The following is a 24,535-nucleotide window of genomic DNA, read 5'->3' as shown; positions in this document are numbered from 1 at the left end:
CAGCTACTAACAGCTTAAATTAACGTGAGAAGGAATTTAAACAGCATTGGTACAAGCCATTTCTAAAGGAAGGGATGAATGTTGCAAAAAGGCATAATAAAAATTAGTGCAAAACAGATGCATATTTGTTTTATCTTACTTACAAAAGTTCTAGTGAACTGATACTGCAGACTGAAATTAGAGGTAGCATGAGAAGTAGTTTAGTATCCCCTGCCTTTACCATATTCATCGCTGTGTATAAGTAAACTAGGAAAAATATCTCATGCTGAATATAGCACTACCTCTGCAGCCTTTATTCATCATGTAATAACAGGTGAAGAATCAAAATAAATTTCACACATCAAACATTGTGTTTTTAACGCTGGCTATATAATTCTTGTTTGCAGCAATGAATATCTTGTTTAAGCAAAGTTTTAGTTCAATAAAAGCATATTCAGAAATAGCTTACCGGGTTTTATTCATCAAGTCTGCTCCACGTGCTTTGTAATAGTCTAAATTCTGTTGGAACTGGTGTGTCACTGGCCTTGGATTTTTCTAAATAAAAAGAAAGTGTTGGAATTAAATATATATATGCACACACACACTCAAATACCTTGCTGGAGCGTTCTGAAACAACTTAGAGCAAAGAGTAAAAGAATTTTTATTACTGAAGATACATAGTTTAAAAAAAAAAAAATCCCCAGGACTGTAGTTTCTAAAGACAGTAATATAACTATATAAGTGAAGTCTTGAAGTAATACCAAGGCATTTAGTCTACTCCATGCTTACAGAAATTAGTTAGTGTTCCTCCATATCGAGATTAGACTGTTGAATGCAATGGATGATGCTTCCAATTAGATTTATAATTTACAGGCAAGTTCAGATCCAGATCTCGTTTTGCTCTTCCTTTAACTCAGACACAGATTTTTACCACCTTCAAACTTCAAAGAGATGTTTTTAAAAGAAAAGATAATAATAAGGACCAACTTACTAGCTTAGCTTACAGTTTAAAATGCACGCAGGTTTAAGTCTTGGTAAAGCAAAGAGTAACTTATCGAGCCAAACAACCTACACACAACCACTAGATGGCACATGGAACCTTCCTTCTGGCTAAATTTCACCCTGCTAAAAGCAGAGGCCCCGAATAGAGAGCTGCTCTCATGTAATATAATACATATAATTAATACTGAAATGTAAAACTGTTTATTAATCTTCACCTTTGCCACAGAGAAACTATTTCATTTAAGCACATTGCCTGCAGTAGTACTGAAATCATCTCTTTTGGATCTGAAATTCCATCAAAGATGGATTACATGTATAGCACAGTAATGTTTAAAGATATTTGATTTCCTTTACGAACCATGAAGGACATTATTGGCAAATAGAAAATTTTAGGAAAATATTTTTAAAGTAAAAAAAAAAGCATATGGATTGAACTAAAGTAATAAAGAGCTATAGAAAGGTCTATATATATGAATACATATATTTATATTCACATTTACAAAGAGCAATGGTTTAAAAGAATCCATTTCTAGTGTAAGGAAAAGGAAAATGATAAATACTCCTCAGCTTTTCTGTGTAATAATCAGAGGTATTGTATAAAAGATCTCTAAATGGTTTTCAAATATTTGCTTAAAGGTTTATTAGCTAATACACCTTGTGCTCTGATATGCTTTCTTCAGTCCTGTTGAAAGTGGAGTTTTAATGAACTACACAATAAGCTTTCTGAAATGGTTGTTCACAGATGAAAGATATTCTGGTTTTGATGTGTTCATTCTTAAGCTCTTTTTCACTTTCATGTGTTCTATCTTTTCACTCCAAATTGCAAGATGGACTAAGGCATCCACACTTTATTCTCTGATTTTTGAGGAATTGCTGTAAACCCTCCTTCCTTGCTAAACTTCCTGATTTTTTGGAGGACAAGGTAGAGTTTGCATTTTAATGACCAAAATATTGCATATGCACAAAAGAGAGAGGAAGATTTGAAGAGACTGGAGATACCAAAGGCCAAGGATGGTCTCTGGGGTCAAACTTAAGCAGGGAATTTCCAGATCTTTCATGTTGTCAGACTTAATCTGGTATGAAATGCCTCATTTCCTTTCTTTGGAAAGACATTAAACATATTTTAAAGATATCCTGTTTGTAATGTTCCTGAAAAGAAATGAAACAACAACTAAAAGCTATTAGACAAGCATTAAAGAAATTCTCATCTGTTCTGCCACCCACATAGCAATGGCCGCTGTACATTTTTCTTCTCTTGTTATAAAAACAATATTTGCATAACTCTACCCATTCAGATGGCTTATAAGTCAGTCCTCATCAACTGACAGCAATAACAATGAATCAGCTTTAGTTACTATTGCTCCAGTTTGGTAATTCAATGCATTTCTATGATAATCAAATCCAAACTGACGTGAGGAGGATAACCGATGGCTCTGCGGCCACTCTTCAAGTAACTAAACAGTGCAACTCTCCTCTCATGAACTGAATAACTTTTTGCATATGTGACTCGATGACCATTTCAACAAGCCACCAGAACAAGCGAAGGTTAAAACAGCTGCTGCTTCTAATTCACAGAGCAGCCCTTGAAAAAATCGCTTGAACGGTGGCTAGCTCAGCTTCACAAACAGTTTCCAATAACTCAGTATATATTTTAATCTTAGAAAAAACAATGGAATTTCTTTTCCACCAACCACCAAACCAATAGTATGATTACACTTTGCTTCTGAAAAAAAATAAAGGAGGAAAAGATCTTCTGGAACGGTTTTTTGAAATGTATTTATGCAGAAATGACAAGCAATTCAAGACATGAAAAGCTGATCTACTATCTAAGCACTTAAAGCCATTAATAGGAATAATGATCTAACTTGAACGTATGAATGAGGCTCAAGCACTACTTTCACAGGGGCCTATTTAAATTCCTATGAGGTTTAAAGGTATCAAAGGAAGCAGCAGTTTAAAGTACTATTACATGCAGTGAAAAAAAAAGCCCTCGGAAAAAAATAATGTTGAAAAAACAACATCAGAACTGCAAGACAGTAAATACCAATGGTTATGGCTGGAAATCCTCTAGCAACTCTACAAAGATATCCTTTCAGAAAATTCTATTAAAGAAAATGGCTACATATGTTAGGAGGCAAGTATCTACAAAGCAGTATCAACGAAATATCAAATATTCCTGAAAGCTGCACTTCAGAAAGCAAAAAATACAGTTTGTTTACATCATTATGATAAAACGCTCTTTATCTTTTATACTGCTTTTAACCCTTTCAATAAGTTATATATAAGAAGCATAAAGGAAAACTTATACAGTCACAAAGTCTCTGCCCTATCAACTTTGAACTAATTCCTCTCCCTACGCATCCGCTTTCAACTCTCCCTTGTACTATATGTTCCATCCATTAGGAGAGAAGATCAAATACATTTGGTTTAAAGCAAAAACATAGCTGTGCTGTTTAAAATATTCAAAGTAGCCATACTTCTTTTCTACACAGTGTGATTTAGATTCTATTTCTGTTTTAATTCCTTAGGCTAGCGAAGTTTTCCCTATTTTGTTCAATTTATCTGAGTATTTTGACTACTACCTCAGACAAAAATCTTTTCTTTTAAAAGGAAAGCGTTGTTGTTCATGACCGTGAAATCAACTCTTCAAATCAGTAGCTTGCTGAGTGCCCCTACTAAATTGCTTCAGGGCATTAAATGGATTAATATATATATATATATATATATAGCTTCCAAAGAAACAGGACACAGAAACCAGACAGAAAAGCTGTCCATGTCTGTATCATACACCCCTCTTCCTCACATTCATTTTGTACTAACGAGTCTGCTGGTTTTACAGTTATGCCTCTATTCTGATATATTTACCTAGCATGAGCTTAGTTTCAAACTGGTACTTCTGAAAGGACGACCTACTAAATACAGCCATAGAGGCACCTGTAGAAACCGCTGGGACTTCTGTCTCTGCACACCAGCTGCAGCCCATGTAGCAGAGAGGCTTGAAATGCTTCAGGTTTCTCTTAAGGTTTTCGGCTTCTGAGCCCCGCCCTGGCCTTGAATAAAAGATTCCCCCATCCGTCCTCATTTTAAACGAGAGAAACCTGCTAAGTCCCCTCATTTACACTGTGTAGTTGGATTTAAAAAAAAAAACCCATGTGTCTGCCTGCAAGCGTCCTTTAACCCTGTCATCCCTCTCTGTTCTCGGTCATGACCCCATTTCCTTGCTCCAGTTCCCATGCTGGGAATTCCCAGGCACTTTCTCTTCCCTCCCTCTCTTCCCGAGTAGGGAACCGAGTCTCCCCCAAGGCTGCCTGTGCTCAGCTTGCACAAGCTGCTGGGAACCTCCGTGCATTCCCAACAGGAAAGGTCCCTGCTCCCGCGGTTACATCCTCCAGCACAACTTCGCACGCAGCGAAACACGGGGTTGCTGCAACTCCGGATGACTGCGGAAAATCCGGCGTGCCGGCCATGTTGCCCACGCACACGGACTGCACGGGGAGAGGGGCAAGAGGGACGTTTCTGTCCTGAACTAAGTCACTGAGGGGAAGAAGAAAAAAAAAAAAAAAAAAAAAAAAAACAAACAAAAAACGGAGGGGGAAGAAAGGCCGCCCTTCCCCTGCCCGGCTTCCAGAGATCGTCTGCATGCAGTTACGGACGGAGCTGCTGCGATGAGCAAAGCAAGGCCCTGTGACACCAGCCACAGAACGGGTGTTTCGGTAAATCAGGAAAACCAGGTTACTGCTGCAATGTCCTCTTTCACCGTTGGAATACACTGTTTGTAAAAGTTTACTTGTGGGTGCTGGCGGGGAATCTGTAAAACACTTTTTTATTCTTCATCCTATTTTCTCTATCCTTTCTTTGTACATGATCAGAAAAAAAAATCAAGTAACATTTTGCACAATAGCTGGAGGTTCAGAGTAAGTGACTACAGTAAAAAAAGATTTTCAGGACATCTGATGAAAGATGAGACTTATTTTAGTGAACATGCTATTGCTTCAATGCCAAGGGAAAAAGCGCTCGTCATTAGAGAAATGAATTGCTCAGCTGTTTACAAGCAAAAAGCTCTGGGGGAATTTCTCAAGGCCCAAAACGCAAAGCGTTGCAGGGTTACACAAACATATGTTGCAGGTGTTTTAGGGTAGACAGGTGGGAAAACCTCAACTGCTAAAATAATACTCTGCTTAGTAGATTGTATCTGAAACTAGATAACGTAAAAGCAATGGAGGAAAAGCAAACAAACCAGACAGTGAATTAGACATACACACAGCAATATTCTCATTAAAATAATGATCTCATAGTGCCAAACAGGATTTTTTAAATTAGGCTTTTTCTTTTTTTTTCTTTTTTAATATTAAAAAGTGCTGCCAAATATATAATCTAAAATTTTAAAAAAAAGTACATTGTAAGCCCAGAACAAAGAACAGGCTGAATTACAAATCAAAAAAGGAAATAATAAGGATGCACTATTGTTCTTTTTATTTAAACACTTTTTTTTTTTTTTCCCCCCTAAGGAGGTAGGTTACTATAATATCCCCCTCTTTGTTGACAAAGCAGTATTAGATTTATCATAATTATTCTAAAGCCTAAGATATTTTTATATTACAATGCCATTTTTTGCTTTCATTTGCCTCTAAGTAGAATTGGAGAAATATACTATCCTATATTCCCTAATAATTAGGAGGTTTGCAAGGGTTTATTTTCTACATCACATACACTTTTCTTCAAAAAAGATGATGCAAATAGAGCAAAATTTGTACCCGGAACACAGCTGAAATATAACTCAAATGTGGATGAGAAGTACACTTAATTGAGTTCAGCAGCAGTTTTTTTTTTTTTTATTAAGCACTAATAATTAATATGAAGTGCACATTAATGACTACCCAATAGCTTAATTGCACAGAGAATTTAACCTTTCTTCTCTTTACTCTTTTGTCAGGTATCCAAGAAGCTGTCTCCACTCTACAACTAGACTTATATAGTATAAACAACGGCTTAACATTACCTAAACATTTCAAAATATTTTGCACACAAAATAAACAACCCACCCAAACTCTGCAGCACCCAAAGCAAAGGCCACTCCCAAAACGACGCTCTCCTTTCACCTTCTAACTTTTCTCCTCCCTAGTTATTTGTTCTGCAAAACCACGTGCCCTGACTGCGGCACGAAAGGTATTTTCATCCACCTACAAACCACGCTGTGAAATACTTATTGCAAAGAAGGCAAATTATGAGACATAAGGGGACAGAACATTGCTGATATCCATGTGATTTGGTGCCAGTAGTAAAAGATTATTCGATACATAGGTTGATAGCTTGCATGTATCAATCCTCCATGTGAGAGCAGCGCAACAACACAAGAAGTATCATGCACAGAACTAATAAAGAACTTCCTTTAATCACAGGAGTCAGGAGATCTGTACGCTAATACTGGCTTTGGCAAAGAAACACCATAATCCCCAAACTGGGAATAATACTTCCTGTTTACGTTTTTCAGAAAGATGCTGTGGGTCTCAATCGCAGAACTTGTTATTTACAATGCAATAACGGCATGAAGAATTACCATGTTTAATTGGTTGTAAGGAAAACTAGGAAGATCTATTTTTCTGAAACAAAAAGAAAAAAATCCCAGAAAGAATTTAAAAGGAAGGAATATTCAGTTAATTGGGTCAAGGCAAGAAGAAACCCCCAAACTCCGATCAAGCTGAAATAAATTATCTCCAGTTTTGTTTTGTGGCAATCCTTTATTCCCCTGGCAACTAGAAATCTCAGATACCAGGGAGATATTTTAAATACCGTGCGTTAGGGTCTGTTTTTAACTTTATACACATATTTCTTCTCCCACATGGGCATTCCATGACAAGAGACAAAGAAATGAAAAAGTGCCAACTGAGGTTTATAAACACTTCAGTGACTTGAATGAAAGAAATTTCTAGTTGTGTATTTTGGCTCCTCGTCCTAACTAATTGGAAAGCCTTTTCTTCATTTATAGTTTTACACTATCCTGCATTTTAACAGGTAGATCAAATCATATCCCATCAGCTGTCATTGATATTCCAGACAAAAAGACTCCAATCTGGTTACGTGCAAGTTCATAACCTGCGTAAAGCCCCCAACTTAAAACAGAATCGCTTAAGTACCTTTTAAAACTGCCTCTTAATTTGGTCATCTATTTTTCAGCTGAACTCTTGGTGTTAAGAAGTAAATTAACTAAATAGTGAGGTATAAATCTGACAGTGCTCAGCCCTACCCCGTGACAGATTTACACTCTGGCATCTTGCAGCCCTGCACAGTTCGGAGCAGGAGTTTTACTACAGTGGAGAGGAGAAATCGAGGCGTTTGAATGGCACGCACAGCAAGGCTTGCTTTAAACCCAGGAATGTTCCAAATGACGAGATTTAAAATATGACATCTTTATGTACAGAAAAGCCACCACATTATGGTTTTATTGGCACTCGTTTTGGACAACCTGCATAACTCACGGATGGCTTTGAGAGTAATGCAGCTATCCTAAGCTTACACCGGTAAAATTCTTGTAACTGCACTTGCAATGTTGTATCTTCTCCAGATACACGTTTGTACATAAATTTCATATATCAGTGAAAAAAAAGAACATTTTAAAGTTATTTAGATTACTCCTGCTACCTGGAAAAAAAACAAAAACAAAAAACAAAAAAAACCTTTATGTTTGGCAAATTATGTGCTACATAAAACACTTAAAAACAGTCCCCGAGTGGGGTAGAGCCACATGCACATAGTACAACATGCCAAAATACAAACAAATTTCCTCAAATGCCTTTTCTATACAACAAGTTAGTACTTACTATTACTTGCCATTAACAATTTTAATACTTATTAATACTTACTACTTCCACAGTAATACTTACTATGGAAACATGCCAATATACCAGTAGCATATCTATACTTCTATCAGAAGAGACTGAACTTGAATTCCATTGCAACAGACCTGGATACAATTCAGTATCTAATCTTTCATATATTACTGAAAAGTTTAGAATACAATTTTATATACAGTTTTTGTTTTGCTAATCTTTGTCAAATAAATAAATTATGATGGAAATAAAACACTTTATTCTACCTAATCAAAAGTTATGTATTTTAAGGGCTTTCTTTTGAAAAATTATCTTGCATATCAGGAATGATTAATTGAATTGTCAGGTTGCACACAAGAAGAACCGTAATCACCTCGTTTTAACACCATTAAATACATTTTATTACTGTAATTTTATACGTAATACTATTACTCTTTAGGAGAAGGTCAGTAGTTTTAAATGACTTTTTTACACATAAATAAACAAATCACTCCTGAACAAATCCACATGCAGTAAATTTTACTGGTGGCTAAAGCAATTAGCTAAAAGTGCTCCTTCCCCCGCCCCCTTTTTTTTTCTCCTCTCCTTTTACTTCAACATCAAATGCAATCAGATTGCTCTTACTTGTACTACTAAGGACATCACCTTACTTAAAGAGAAAGAGCAGTTGAAAATTTCAGTTTCTAAAAATATTCTCTCTTCCATCTTGCCTCTCAAAAATACCTGTCTCTCATGACAGAGCACATGAATTTCCAATGGATATTAAATAGGGATGCTGATCAACACAGCATAATAGTCTCTCTCTCTCTCTCTTTTTTTTTTTTTTTTACTTTAATGTTTGCAATTCTGACTCCAGCTGTCAGCAAGTAGCTGTCTTCACTGTTTAGTGAAGAGCGGACACGTTACTTGCTATTCTTTACAACGCTATTATTTACTAGTATTAGTTAGAGGGCTACAGTGATACATGTGATCTTGAGAAACAAGAAGGACTGGAAAGGAGGCCTGATTTTGGTAAGACTTAACTAGCTGGCTAGTGAACCACTTTTTAAGGACTTTTACATATGACATAAGAGATGCTTTAGGGAAGTGGTAGGTTTTGAAACAAAGGTAAAAAAGGGGAAGAGGATTTTTAATTTGTGGCATGTGTACTATTTTTATGTGGCACTATAGCAACATGCTTATTCCAGGTAATTTATCATTAAACTCACAGCTGCCTGTCATAGCTTATTGTATTAATGAAAACCAGAAAAAAATATAAAACAGTAATTCTTAAAGAGAAAATAGGGTCTCTTTTCTTGTAAAAAAAAATTCTGATTTCAAGAACACTAATATAAAAAAAACAAGCTAATAACATATTTCTATATGCAAAATATATGCAAGCCTTAATTGTATAGTCCAAGTTAAAAAGTCTGGCATCAATTTAAGAAAAAAACCCTTCTATTTATTTAAACTGAGATATTTAGATTACATCTAACCTTATTACACTTGTGAGCTTGGAAGTCACGATGATCCAAATGCTTCAGTTTACTACCAGGAACTGAACACGGATGCAAAACTAGAGGGCTTTGTCAGGGACCACTAAATCACAGAAGGGAAATGCATTTCTTTTTGGTCTCTACTAGTTGCTGTTCCCTACACAGACAAGGAGAGTCTCACATATTTCTTAGCTTTTCCAACAAACCTTCCTCATTTCCTTCATCAGTCACCTCCCTGATTCCTCCCTTCCTCCCTTCCTCGAAAGGTCATAACACACTGACATGGCCAGGCTGGCTAACTGACTGCTAGGCCCATGAGGGCACCCCTTAGCTGCTTTTAATACACCCTAAGAAATTACTTAATGTGGAATTTTTCCACATAAAAATACTACATGTGCCACAAATTAAAAACTGGTCACATTCTGAGAACTTTTAAAACAAACAAACAAAAACCAAAACCCATACACTTATTAGGGGAAAGGGATGTCAGCAGCTTTAGCCCCTCTGAAGAACTGGGCTCACCACCTCACCCAATACTCCCCTGAGTGGGACCAAGCTAACGAGCTCCTGGCAGCTCCTCCCAACGCCTCGCTGGCTGCCCCGTGCTCCTTACAGCGAGGCAATTAATGGCAGATTGCATGCAGCCATGCACCTGAGGAAGGCAACGCAGCCACGCAGAGCAGCACAGCGTGGCACGGCTTGCAAAGGCCGCTCCGCGATGGCCCCTCTCTTGACGAGGGTCAGGCACGGGCTGCCGCTGCATTGGGGAAAAATGTGACTAAAGAGTGTTTGGGGCCTGACAAGCTGGCTGTGAGTGCACGAGGAGGCAGCCCTGGCAGGAGGTGGTTTGGATCCAAACACCCACAACGAGCTGCTTGGCCCAAAATCTCACTGCAACCTCCCTGCCCTTGTCACATGTTGTGGGAAGTGTTGAAAGCTGGGATGCAGATTTCTCCAGCTGATCGATACAGGAGAGCTCACAGCCTTAACTGTTGCTTAATTCCTACAGCAAACTGTGTAATTTCAGTCATGACTGACTTTAATGGGGTGCCTCTGAAATGTTGTGTATACTTCAGCATGGATGTAGTTACAACTTAACACCATTATACAGCCATTTTCAATATTATCAGACAACTTAAAATAGAGAGCTGAAAAATATCATCAGTAGCAATAACTTGAATATTATTAATTTAACTAAAAAGCTTAATTTGCATTGACCAAATACCCTTTCTTTCCTTTTTCTTTTTAATGGATGGTTCATTATCACTCTTGTCTCCAAGGAATTCAATTCCCAACTAATTTGCTCAGCAAGTACCCCAATGCAAACTTATTTTGCAAAAAATACTAAGAATAAATACAACAGGCTCGCAGACAAAGGATGGCCGCTAGGTTCTTCGCATGCAGTGTAAAATAGTAATAGTCTATGTGGTGCTTCAGTTTTTGTAATAAGTCATTGAGATAAGGTTAACACTTCAACGCACAACGTACAGACAAGAACACCCAAAGATGAAAATTACTTTGCTTATGCTGCTGTATTAGAATTTTATTTGCTAAAGGGTGAAAACAGATTTGCAGAATTCACAGCTAACTTAAAACAATAGTTTTAAACCTTTTATTCCTAGCCCTGGCTGCCTTCAGGAGGGAAAGAACATCTGGTTATTTAAGGAACACAATATGTTCACATTTTCTATGACTTTTGTTTCTAATTGGGTTTTTTAATTTTTTTTTTATTTGAACAACTTTAGTTAGAACTATGTTTTTTTAATCACTTTCTGTTTTTCCACTGCCCTCCTTCCATATCTCTACTTCTTCCTTTCACAGATTTTGCTTTGAAAATTAACAGTGCTCAATGGTTTTGATAAGTAAAAAAATGATGAAAATTTGCCACTCATGGCATATTAAATTCAGAGACATACCTACAATCAGTGCATTTGGGTATACAGAAAAATCACTGCCTTCCCTTCTCATTTCACAGATTCATACTTTTGATACCCTGTCCTTTCATACCAAGCTTTACCTTTCTATTCAGAAGGATTGTAAGTGCTGAGAAGCAATTTTTATACACATAATTTAAGAAAATATCTGTTGGAAGAGTACAAACAAGAAACCAATACTTTCCCAAGCAGTTTAAGAGTATCTCCCTATGCAAAGATAACATCACTTTTTTTTTTCAAATTTGAGGTTTTCATTCTACATTTTTCCTAACAATGGGAGCTGGGCAAATTCAGAAAAGGCTTAAATTCAATTGCCCTATGCTGATCCATATTCGTGCCTGAAAAAACAATATTTCTGCAGCACCCTTTCATAGTCAGGTGCATTCATTTGCCTTCAGCTATTAAAGGCTCTGCATTTCTCTTTGAGGGCACATATTAGGGATGTGGAATCTGAAATGTCTCTCTGGCACCAGGGATCTACCCTGGTGAAATAAAATCTGCTGCATTAGCTTATGGTGAGCAATAGTTACCCTTCATATTATTATTGGACAATGATAAGGCTTGTGTTTGAGTCTACAATCAGGTCAGAAAGCTTGTCCTTCTAGAAGGAAAAACAATCCACCTGTCCTTTAAGCATAGTTTTCTTTTGGCATATGAGCTGCTTTCCCATAGCGATAACAGTGAAACACAGCAAACAAAAACTGAGAGATTCACTGAGCCAAAGTTTAATCCACCTATTGTTCCACATAACGAATAAGAAAGAAGATATCAGTTATGGAACAAGGAAACAGAAGAAGAAATAACAGATGATATTAGAAGCGAAAACTCGGAGTATCTCTAAAATCAAAAGTTGCAGAAGAAAAGGCCATATTAGGTCCAACTTAACTATTTCATAATTTATGGCATAACTGTTCTTTAAGAACCTTCCAGTTTTATGAATATATTGTTAATTTCTTCTAGACACAATAAACTAGTGAGACTATTTGGCATTTATCTATCTGTAAAAAATAATAAGGAAGAAAATGTATATTAATAAAGCTTTAAAAGGCCAATTCTTCTTTGTTCCTGTTCTTGATTTCTAAACAAGCAAGCAAGCATGTCTCAGAAATTTGGATGGACACTAATCATTTTTGCTACGCTCAAAGAAGTAATGAAATAAGCTACTGGACCATGCAACATTCTCCCACAGAAAAGAATAAGAGTTCCATGACTTCACACATTAAAACCTTGTAGAGTCTTGGAAGAAATGCCATGCAGAACAGGTCAGCTCTGGCCCAAGAGATCTGAGTTGCAATGAAGCAAATTTTAATGTCCCACTAGGAATCAGAGGCTAGTGATGGAGAAATGCACAAGAAAACAACAAAGGAGGAAGAAAATTCTTTCAGTGCTAATTTTTTAATCGTCAATTACAAGTTACACTTCTGATTAAAATCTCCTTGTCTCTTCCAGTCTCAGCAAGCAGAGGCAAACTGTATTACCTTCATGCAGTTTGAAAAAAAAAAAAAAGGTATCTTATTTTTTCTGATACTGGTATATAGTCTTTATACTGATTTTAGACTCCTACAACACCTGGATATCTTGTTGAGTATTGTCTTTCAGTCTATGAAATGAAAAATTTTGTCAGACTCAAAAGGTTTTATACGAAGGTCTTACACCACATAGAATAACGAGCCACAGTAGATGGACTCCTATTTCAAAAATATGTTGGATTAAACCAATATATGCTTAAAGACATACAAATGAAACTTAGAATCATACCTAGGGAAAGATAAAAAAACTCCAAGTCACAACAATGAAAATCACCTCTTTTTCAGACCAGGAGAAAATTTCTTCTTTTAATCATATTTAAAATGACAAAAACAACTAGCAGACTTTGCACAAAAGAGCTTTAAGTACTTATTCACCTGACTGAAGAGAGAGATACTTAGACAATACTGTAAGAAAGGTGTTCAAGGTGTTCTCATCTGAGAATTTTAATTAATAGGACACTACGGTCTTATGAGCAGACAGCTTTATTCTCTTGGCCACAAGAAAGCTACTTGAACAGAAGAGTGAACAAACTTCCTTCACAGGATGTCATTTGGTGGTTTATTTTTGCCCCCTTCTGTTGGTAGGATGACTTGTATACAGCCTAGGATGCTTTGGAGGACAGATGGAAAATTAGTAATTATTATTAAATTCTATCTTTTAACACATGCTTTCATTAAACCACAGATTATGTTTTGGATTTAGTCTGTTATCTTGCACATTTTCCCTTCCTCTATACTTTTCTTCTAAAAAATATTCCTATCTTGCTTTGCTAAGAAAGTACATAAACATAAAAGCCGGGTAGTTTGATTTCATAGACTGCTGCCTAAATCCTAAGAAAAAATCCTGAGATCTAACATTACAAACTTTTTTATGCATTGAAAAGACAATATGTTTTACTACTCATCATGAAAGAAATCTTTGTGCCCGAGAGGAATGAAGAAAGCAGCTGTAAGGATGCAAATTTCTGCACAAAACTGATACAGAAACAAAGAGATTTCTTTTTTTTTTTTCTTTCTTAAACCATAAAGGGTAAACATTGGTATTGAACGAAATTTTGCAGAAGGCAGTCAGAGTGCAGAAGTGCAGAATTTTTCACTTTCAAAGGTGACTTGCATCACAAAGATGAGGGAGATCAGACTGTGCACTGGCAGCCTACTAATGGGACATGCTCAAAGACAGCTCAAAACTCACAGCACAAATTCTGCTGTCTGCCGAAGCTCTGAATACTGATTCAGGTTAATGTGTACAGCTTTATCTCAAACACTTTATCCAATGTACTGTGGATATCCACTGTATATTAAATTCGCATATATACACTCTAAAATAGCAGGAGTTTCACATGGGTTTTTTTAGCATTATATATATTGTGCATCATTGTTAGTAATATTTAACATAAAACTTATGAATAGCTGCATTTTACTTACATCAGTCTTTTCAGGATGGAACAGTAGATTTTCACTTATAATTGAAAACCATCACTTAACTATTATGTACTGGATATGACTAATGCTTTAAGGATTAACAATGATTAATCTGCAGAAATCTTACGAAGAGCTTTCTATAGAAGAGACTGCATAACAGTTGCTACACAGTTTACTGGAGCTTTATATAAAATATTACTGTTTCCCTCAAAAATAAACTTTTTAATGCACAGAAAAACCAAGCAAGAACTAAGGAGCATAAACACTCGCCAAGCAGTTACCTGAGCTTCCAGAGAGGTTTAGCACAGTGGTGGCATACACACTTTTAAGAATAAAAAAGCATGTATTCTACTCTTGTTTGGTAAGTTTTTTTTTAAAATGTTTGTCAAAAAAGAGGAAACTTGTAATGTCAATTTAGTCCCCAGGACATAGGCAGTTCATAACTTTACAGCATTTGGAACATGTTATTACAGAGATTGATTTACTTTATTGGTGTTACTTACAAAGCAAGGACCTCACCTTTGGATCTCGGAGAAAAAGTGCTCTAAGGATAAGGGAGTGAACATCTTCAATAGGTGGATAATGCATCAGAAGTCCCAAACAGGTCTGATAATTACTTGAAATCACTAAAACAGGAATGAAAAAAGTGTGAAATAGTGAAATATTACCACAGTATTCTGGTATTCCAAAACAGTATCTTTTTAGGTAGATTCATTCATGATAGCTCAGGTTCAGCTGCCTTCTTCCACATTAGGCACAGTCTCCCAGAACTCGAGCAGTGCTAAAAGTGAAAGAAGATAATATTGAATCTACGTATACATATAAACCCATGGCAACATCTCTTTGTTTCCTTTCTGTAAATTAGAATCTAAAAGAAAAATCAAAGTCTCTTTCCTTCAAGACTTTTGCTAAGACATTTTTCTGATAACTTCAGTCAATACTTCTATCTATTTAAGAATGATTAAGGGCAAAGGAAAAATGCTGAACTTTCACAACTTTTATATTTTAAATACCTTAATGTAAAATTAACTTTATCAAAGCTTGATTTTTTCAAATTTATGTAACTACAAAAAATCCTCCAACAGCTCTTGTCATTGTCATCTTTCCTTTTTTTTTTTTTTTTTCTGAAATCAATCTAATTATGAGTGCAATTATTAAAGACATCTTTTCAGGCAGGTCTATGTAAACTACTTCATTTCTTTTGCGCCATCTAAATCCAGGCAATCCATCTGCCACAGCTGTCAAAGCACTGCCTATTAGGGATGCTTCCACTGCGCAACATAAAGATGGCCTTCAACAATAGCATTTGTAAAAAAATTTAATAAAGAAACCTTACTACTCTTAGCGCTTTAGGTGTATCAACAAATACTTTGAATTCATCAGTCCTTTGCACCAACAAAGATGCTTGCAAACAAACAAAATTATTTTGAAGGACGACAAAATAGATGATCTTTTTGTGGACAGAGGGACTGAAGTGTTTTATTTTTTTCTTTCATGTGAATAAACCTCATATTCTCCTATACCTTTCTTCTCCCAACAAGAGGATTGTGGGGAAAAAAAGCCGGACTGGGCAAAATGAATAATTATAATCTGTGTAGGGAACCACTTTATCATCTTCATTTCCGTTGCTGATCCGACAGCTTGTAATTTCATACATCTGCTTTCATTTGTAAAGCACTCACTTATCCCACTCATTCTTTATCTGTTCTGCCTGTTCTTTTCCCATCCTTTGTTTTTCTTGTTCATATTCAGGTACCTGTTTTTTCCTCCTGAAGTCACAGAGCTGGCATAATGAATACAGCACAATAGTCTCAGTCAGAGTTTTTTCAGACAAGCATAATATGAGTCCCACATACTACAGAGCCAATCAAATTCTCAAACATAAACTGAATTTAAGATACCAAACTGTGGATAGGATTAGGACACCTTTTTTACAAAAGCAAATAAAAATACAGAAAATGGATAACAAATTGTAAATACTTTTATCAATTATAGGCATTAAGACCAACGCATTTCCCTTTTGAATAAAGAATGTATTCTATTTGCAATGTAAAATGGATTAAAGTTATTCCTTATTTCTGCTGGAAGATAAGTTCTTTGCTATCTTGTAGATAAAGAGAAAGGCAAATGTCAAAAATCATTTTTTAAAATGTATAATACTGACACAACTAAGTAACTGGACCAAAAAAAAAAAAGTTGGGTAATGACCCATGCAACCTCTGCTCCCTGTAAGTTATATGTTAAAGTGCAACCATTAGAAGAAGGTCGAGTATAAAAAAATACATCTCTAGTCATGCTAATTTTAACGAGGCATACCTTTATATTCATTTCATTTTTAGATTTTTCTCTTTTTCTGTGGAAATCTTTATCTAAAAGAACATTCTTCCAGTGCCCTATTCGCTGTGGACTTTGGGGTTAGAGGAATTAAGCTGCAGAAATGCTTCTGAGTATCTTGTCTTAAGAGTAAGCTTTTCTCGTCTCTTTAGGATAAAATGCATGATATTATACAGCTGAGCAGCCTTAAAAATGATCCAGAAAATGGTGGTGAAAAACAAAACAAAACATGCCTTTCTGGAATGTGCAAGTTGGTGTTAAAAGGATTTCTTAGAATCAACTGTAGGATACAGTTCCTATAAGGAGATTCTGTGTGTTACAAATTTCTCCAGTGTCAGCAGTCATTGGATGCTGCCCAAGTTCAGTGGTGAATTATCTAACGCTGTAGTCAGCTACCTGGTAATCAGCTTGCTGCTTGGGAACCTGCCCTTCTCCTCTGTGTATCCCTTTGCAAAAATCTAACTTGCAAAACTAACTGTGCCACTCCCCAGTCAAGTCCTCCTTTCCTGCTGCCAGTCACTTCTTCAGTGCATGATATGTGACATGGCCAATTCTGTACCCAGGAGCATTGGGACTATTTGCCCCTGCAGCTTTATGCATTGCAGTGCAGGCACTCAGTTAAGCGCACTGTATGCAGCCAAAATATAAATCAGCTCTTCTGAGCAGGTACTGTGACTCCTCTATATTCCCCAAAATGTTCAGAGGACCTTTATGTATGAAGAAATATATCCTAATAATGGCCACAGCTAGTCTTCCAGTGGAAACAGTGCTTACTGCACTTACTCAAGTGTATGTACAAGCTTTACATAGACCCACTCAAACACTCTTCAGTCACTATTAGCTTCTAGTGCAATGAGACCTAGACAGGCCTCCTAGGTTTGTTTTGCAGTGTCTAAAATAAATGGGTTGTTTCAACTATGTTTTTTTGTGCATACAATACCTAACAACTTAAATGTTCCCTTCACCATTAAATAACTTGTATCTTGAGCAACAGAAAACTTGAAAATAAAATAAAAATGAAGTGAAAAATAGAGCTGAAATAATGTTTTTCTTAAAATCATGCCCCTGAGAAGAAGATAACAAAGCACACAAAAAAGCCAGCAATTCCAAACCAAGGAATCTTCATCCCAAACATGTCAGAATAAAAATAATCTCTCTCTCTTATAAACTCTCAAATGCTTTCAGTATTACATTATTATAATTTCTTATGTCTGACATTTTTATAACATACTATCTTAGGAATTCTATTATTATTCCCTCTGTACCAAAGTTTTTAAACTCAAAGGTTTTAAACTGAAACTTTCCAGATGGTTTATTTACAGATGATTAAACTCATTCAGTGTTCTGAGTTAGCATTTCCTATCATTGAATAACGAGAAGTCTTTAGAAACTTATTTTATTTGAAAACCTTTTAAAAATAATGCAAAAGAATTTACTGCTCATTAGGCTGTTGGCTGACTTTTTTGTTTCTAATTAAATTTCAACATTACCAACAATATAAAAACAGGAGAAAAATGTCTGTAATAGATATGTAAGAAAACATTTCTTTTCTCAAATCAAGAAATGTAAAAATTTCTATAGTCCAAGCACAAGTTTGACAGCACTGTCAACTCTGCAGTATCTGTGATTGGGAATTTTGTTTCACCTTCCTGTTAAGTTTAGAGTAACTAATTATGTCTAGCTGTGGAAGAAAAAGTTACAGAAATGTCATATATATGAAGAAGTAGCTGTCCAGACAAGCTGTGCATCTTACTTGAGCAAACGTTCTCCACTCTAAAACTCCTATTTTATTTATTCTTATTCCTATTTTATTCACTAAGCCTGGGAGTTTAGAGGGAAAAAGGAGACTGATTTCATACAGATGCCTACAACATATTTTTTGCTCACATTTTTAGTTACTGATACTTGTATGTGAGCACCATAGAACAAAATGAAACAACCCCAAAACAAACTTCTCTCCATCAGGTGAGAGAGGTACAATTATATGCTTACAAACACATTTCTAAAGCACCTTCTTTAAATGGGAAAGATAATTAAAAATTATCATGTTAAGAAATATTTTACATTAATCTCTACTACATATCTATACCAAAACTTTAAAAATATTTCATCTTAGTGCACATAAATAAAACAGATTGAGATTACAGAACATGACAATTTTGAACCAGATTATCCTGAAAAGGAAACTTTACTTTGAAACCTCTAAACTGAATTAAATATCCACTTATTTGAAAGAAATGCAAGGTCTCTATATGCTATAGGTTTATTAAAAAGTAATTTAAAAAACACATGAAGTTCTATGGTAGGCAGGAGAATTATAATATGTGCGAAGTACGTGCGTGGTATGTTTTCAAGGTTGGTTCCTAAAATAAGAACCATAGATGAAAACTTCACGTGTCCTAGAACACAAAATTGTGTCAAATATGTGACCCTGTTATAAGCTAAAGCTTACAGATTGTATAAAATTAACTCTGAACAGCATGCTACGGAATTCATACGTTTAATGACAGACACACATCTTGTTGTAAAAGGCACACTTGCTTTTGTGGCAAGCTTGTTGCATACAGAATTATTTGAAAAATATGCTGGTCCAGAAATCAATGCTTCTTAATTAACCATTACATATCTTTTCCATCCCATTCATAATTATATATGCTAAGTTTTGTGTGTCTGTGTGATTTCTTATTTCTCTCAAATTACCGTTACTTTTCTGTCATTAGCCCATAAGAATTCACCTTTGCACAAATTTCAGGTGTACTAAAAAAAATAAAATAATTTTTTTAGAGATATCCCTCTTGCACAGAATAAATATATACTTTATATTTGCTACTCATCTGTGCATGCACATATCCACAAAGATGTATCTTGGAAAATTATGAGTCTGTCTTGTGCATTTTAACATTTTTCACATCAAAACAGCACAAAAAATACTCCCACTGTTGAAGATGGACTTCACTCAATTCATCGTCTTTGTCAGAAGATGGAGCTCTGTACATACCTGTATCACCAACCGCATACATAATCTGCAACTCCATACAGAAACACAGAACTACTAAGAAATCAAACCTGAGTTTAACTAATTCCAACACAGAATTTGTTTCATAAATATCGCAGACCAGGTCCAATAATGAATAGCTCCTCTCATGGCATTTGATTTTCAGTATCTTAGAAAATCCACAATAAAATTTACAATTTCTTAGGCCCTCCTTTTTCTTTGAAAATAGGCTTGTATTTTTTTTAAAAAGATGGTAAGAAAGTCAATACTTACAGGCATCCCTAATATATAACAACATGGCTACAAAAATGTAGTCAACTAAGTTCAGGGTGATACTGTCAGCAAATAAAGCATCCCATACAACTAGCAGGTCCTGAAGTGGGAATTCTCGCCCAAACAGGAGCCTTACCCAGCGCCTGGAAAACAAAACAAAAACAGGACTTTCATTTATTTATTTTTCCAAATATAATAATGGCAAAACACATATCACAGGATCAACTGCAATCCAAGCAAGTTTACTGGAAATTGCTACGAAGTGTGAAAGTCTACGATAACCACTCCTCTAGCTGAATTTGTACAAATATTATGTAGATGAGAGGAAGGGATACGTTGGAGGCTCTGGAGGCCTTAACTGACCGACATCATTAGGTGGGGGAACATCACGGGGCCAAACAGGCTCTGTCCTGCATGCCACCTTCTCAAGCATTTAATGTGCTATTGCTCTAGGATGCAGGCGGCAGATGTCATGTGAGAGCAGCCTGGAAGAACAAACGGGATGAAGCCAGGGCTTTATGGGAACCCTGGAAAAGCCCAGGCAAATGAAAGCCAGTTTGGAGACATATACCAGCCAGCCGTCAAAATGGGATGGCTCACAGCTACTTTAAAAAGGCTTCTTCCCTTTACTGATGAGAACGTTTGCAGCTCCATATAAAATACGCTATGAATGCCGTTTTGATTAAGTGTAATTTAAAGTTTTATCAGATTTAGTAATGATCTGTTATGTAGAATTTTTGTTCAGGTACAAGCTGTTTTTATACTTAGCAAAAACATTGAAAATTTGTCTTATTATATGCAATATTTGTTTGAGATTGCAAGCCTGGGACACAGTAAAAGGAAAAAAATATTTCTCAAGATTTCTAAATTCCAGTTCCAGCTCTTATATTGGTTATGGTTTAACTCCTGACTTAAAGTTATTTCCCTTTTCCTCATCCAGAACACTACCACTAACTTTGTACCTTGTAAGGTAGCAAGACTATCTAATATTACATTTGAAAATGCTAAACTACAGTTAGCAATGTTAATCATAAAATAGTTATAACAAAATGGATTACAAAATAATGAATTATATTTTTAGCTGGGATATGCAAATTACTACCCCTGTGGAATCTTTTTATTCAGTGGCAAGAAAAGATTGATTGCAAATTTCTGCTAAGGAAATTAAGTTGTTCTTTAAAACTCAGAGTTAAAAGTTACAAAAATATCTAAGAATGCAACCAGAAATTTCATCAAGAATAGTTTCACTTCCAAGAATTCACATGTAACCACTTTTGTACAAGAACTCAGTATACTTTTTTTATTGACTCTAGCACTAAAAGTCCATTTCTGCACAAATGAATTCCAAGACACACCTTTTTAATACAGTAGCAATTTGTGCAGCAGGATTATCTCTATAAAAGAAATTCAAAGATATCATTTTACCAGTCAAAGTTTGGCTCACTTAAAGCTCTATCCACCCACCACTGGAACTGTATAACCCACAAGAAGTCTATATTACAGATTTAAAGACCACTGCACAGACGATTTTTCCCTGCCACGTGCCCCAGTTTAAAAGCAAAAATAAGTGATTTCAAAATATCTTCTTATCCCCACGTTCTGAGATCAAAAGTTAATTTTTCCAAGGTTTGCAACGTTTTACTGTAGCATCATAATTATAAAGGTTAGAAAATTCCACCTTCTGCGTATGGTGTTTTAACGTATAGTGGCACATTACCCTACGGTGCCTTGCCGACAGGAGAGTATTATCCTGTGGTGACACAAACACGACTGCCTCGCTGCGGGAAGCCTATTACTTGCATTAACAACCCCTCCCACCTGTAAAGCCACAACCTGCATGTTATACAAACTGTTAGGAGACAAAGCTCAGCAAAGCTTGAAGCACTGGAGCTGACTTCGCTTGCAACTGAAAAAATCTCATTCAGAAGCCTTACTAAAACTCTAATACACTTCAAGGGGGAAAATACACCACGGCATAATGGGATTTGTTATTAGTCTTTTATTAGAAATCTCTTTTGCTTCTTTACTACTTCATTATGCAGTGTTAATCGTTTGTAGATGCAGGTTTATTCTGCTCAAGCAGAAGTCATTCTTTTTTTTCTCCTGCTTTTATATTTTCTCCTGGGAAAATTAAATCTCGGTCCCCAGAGGTAGCATGTTTCACAGATGTAGTCTGCAGAAGAACAACTGGACTTTCTTTTGCAACCATAATATTAACGTTAATTATTTGAACCTTCTTGTCCTAAAGGGAGTAAGCAATTCATACTGTTGTAAATGCATACGTACTAACTGTTCTCCTGTTTTTTCCAGCAGCATTTAGCTCACAGCATCTATAAACCAAGGACCCTACAGCCTATGAACCATGCTGCCATATGGCAGGACATCAGTCAGCTTTTACATTCATAAAAAGGTATCTTAATTCCTTAAAGTAATGGTCTGTATTGAAATGCTGCCTTTCAAACTAACATATTTTTATTGCTTTTACAAATATTTGTAGAGAATTAAAGACCCTTAATAATCACATTGGACAAGATAAACCTTTCTTTTCTCTTTTTTTTTTTTTTTTTTGAGATGGCTGTCTGTGGTTTAGTTATTGTTTGTATTAATCTTGCCTTACATCTGTTACACCTGCAGACTATGAGGCTCACAATAGTATACTTTTTATCACAGGCAATAATACAATAATTCATATTTTACCAGGCATACTTAGCAATTAAAAGATACCAAAAAAAAGAAAAAAAGAAAAAAGAATCTTTAAAGCCATAATACATCAAGGATACTACTACCTGCATTGTAAATAAGTTACTGTATCTTCTACTTATGATTCCTATATAATTAAACCAATATTCTCAAGAGATTAGCAATAGATAATGAGTCATTAGTGACCTCTACAATACAGAGAAAGCAGTAGAAAACTGTGTGTAAAGCTGTTAAACTGTGTGTGTAAAGCATCCAGCCTTACCAGATTTAACTAAAACCCACAACCATTCTGACTGAGATTTACTGGACAATTCTGTGACCATCTATAAAAGTAACTTATTTTATGTGTAAATACCTTTGTTGTTGCATATATTTACTTGTATATCTTCTCTATCTTCCTGGAAAGCACTGAAGCTTTAAAATAACTAAATGTATTGAAATATAATGAAGATTATACTGAAATATAATGAAATAACACTAAGAAATGTGTACTGAAGAGGTAATACAGGTAGTTTAGGAGTGTTTATAAAGACAAAGCAACACAATGAAACCAGATAGCATAAGAAAACCCATGACGGCACACAAGGCAAGGCATGGCCTGAAACGTGTTACACACACTGAAACTGCTCCTGAAACATTTGGAAGTTCCTTGTAAAGGCACAATCTAGGACCCACAGCTTTTCAATTAGTTGCCTAAAAATGTTTACTGTAACAGTAAACACTTTCAGTCATTTAGACTTTTGCTAAATTCAATCCTTAGTACAATATCAACTCCAAGTGTCTACTTCAAGGCTTGATTTTTTAAATCTGTCGATATACATAAGAAAAGCTTTTTTTCCCCTCTACCATTTCATTAAGAAGCTCTAGAATTAAAACAGTAAGATCCCTGGGACTTCCCTTTTTGCTACAAACATGAAGAGATGCCCAAATGTGACAATTCCCTGACAATTCTCTCCTGAGCTCAGGAGAGAGCAGATTTCCACAGAGCATGTTCTATTTCTTCCTTACTCTCATTACCAGCTCAGCTGGGCATCGTCTCCAGTGAGAAATCACTACTCTTAAGATACTATGAGTGTGTATCATTCATGTGCAATGGCTAATGTCATCCAGCTAATGTGATGGAGAATGACGCCGTTTAGTTTCTTCCCAATGCTTGCAAGATTCACTAGGGAAGTCTCTTGGAGAAAGTGTAAGTTTTGTTACTTTTTTTTCTTTTTTAATATGGTCACTGTTCAAATGTATAGTGACTATTGGACAGAATGCCATCTTTTCAAAACTAAACTCTCAGAAACTGAGAAATGCCCAAATTTGCATCATTTATTGAGAACTACCAGTAAGTTCCGTCTCTTTAATCTCTATCCATGAATTATATTCAAGCAAACATTTCTAGTCAGTGCAATTTAGTATGTAAAGTCATGGTCAATAACTTAGGAGAAAGGGCAGGCAGACTTTTAAATATGATCTGCTTTTTCAATAGAAGGATGAAGGGTGAGAAATAACTTTTGTACACACCTTGAAAAGAACGTAAAGCTCGGCAGAAAATAAGGAACCAAAGAGTTGAGCTGCCAGCAAATACTACTACTTGGGACCACTTAACACCTGTGGCAGCACCTCAGATACCCAAGTTTCTGATCTCTGGAGGCCTGCGATGCTGCCAGGCCGGGCTGTGGCCAGATGAGGGTGGCGCTTCTTCTCCGTGGCTCTCGTTCTGCGTCGCTGCTGCCCGGCAGGGCTGATGAGGAGGTGTCGGTGCCCAGGCTGTGCTAGCAAACACCTCCGTGGCACAGGAGGACGAGGAAACACAGCTGTACGGGCACAGCAACAGCACCCTTGGAGGAAGGCATTTGATACCCGACACTGTTCCAGGTTTGCTACTTGCCAAAGTCAGTCAGTGGGGAGACAGGTAAGCTCAATCTGAGGATGAAATTTATAGGTATGTAAGAGAGTTTTCTTGCTGTAATGACATGAAGGGGACCAATCAAGGGAAGCTGTAGCAACTTTTCAGTTAGACCTGTTACACAGTCCTTTTCTCCAGTGCTCTGTCTTTCTTAATAAATCTTGTTTT

General features: G+C 36.1%; 1 protein-coding gene across 1 annotated transcript in view; it reads right to left on the bottom strand.

Annotated features, from left to right (window-relative positions):
- TBC1D5 (TBC1 domain family member 5) overlaps positions 1-24,535 on the bottom strand; it is a 265,333-nt gene that overhangs the window by 50,803 nt on the left and 189,995 nt on the right. Inside the window, exons 13-15 of the mRNA XM_088521207.1 lie at positions 19,771-19,913; positions 14,688-14,794; positions 449-534 (exon numbers count right to left, since the gene is read on the bottom strand). Coding sequence (XP_088377333.1) covers positions 449-534; positions 14,688-14,794; positions 19,771-19,913 — 336 coding nt within the window. The remainder of the gene's footprint in view (positions 1-448; positions 535-14,687; positions 14,795-19,770; positions 19,914-24,535) is intronic.

This window comes from Tinamus guttatus, unplaced genomic scaffold, assembly GCF_059628265.1.
Source record: "Tinamus guttatus ecotype Peru unplaced genomic scaffold, ASM5962826v1 Tinamus_guttatus_pri_ptg000115l, whole genome shotgun sequence".
Taxonomy (NCBI): domain Eukaryota; kingdom Metazoa; phylum Chordata; class Aves; order Tinamiformes; family Tinamidae; genus Tinamus; species Tinamus guttatus.
The sequence above is the reverse complement of the archived record's forward strand: the minus strand, read 5'-3'. Positions and strand labels throughout refer to the sequence as shown.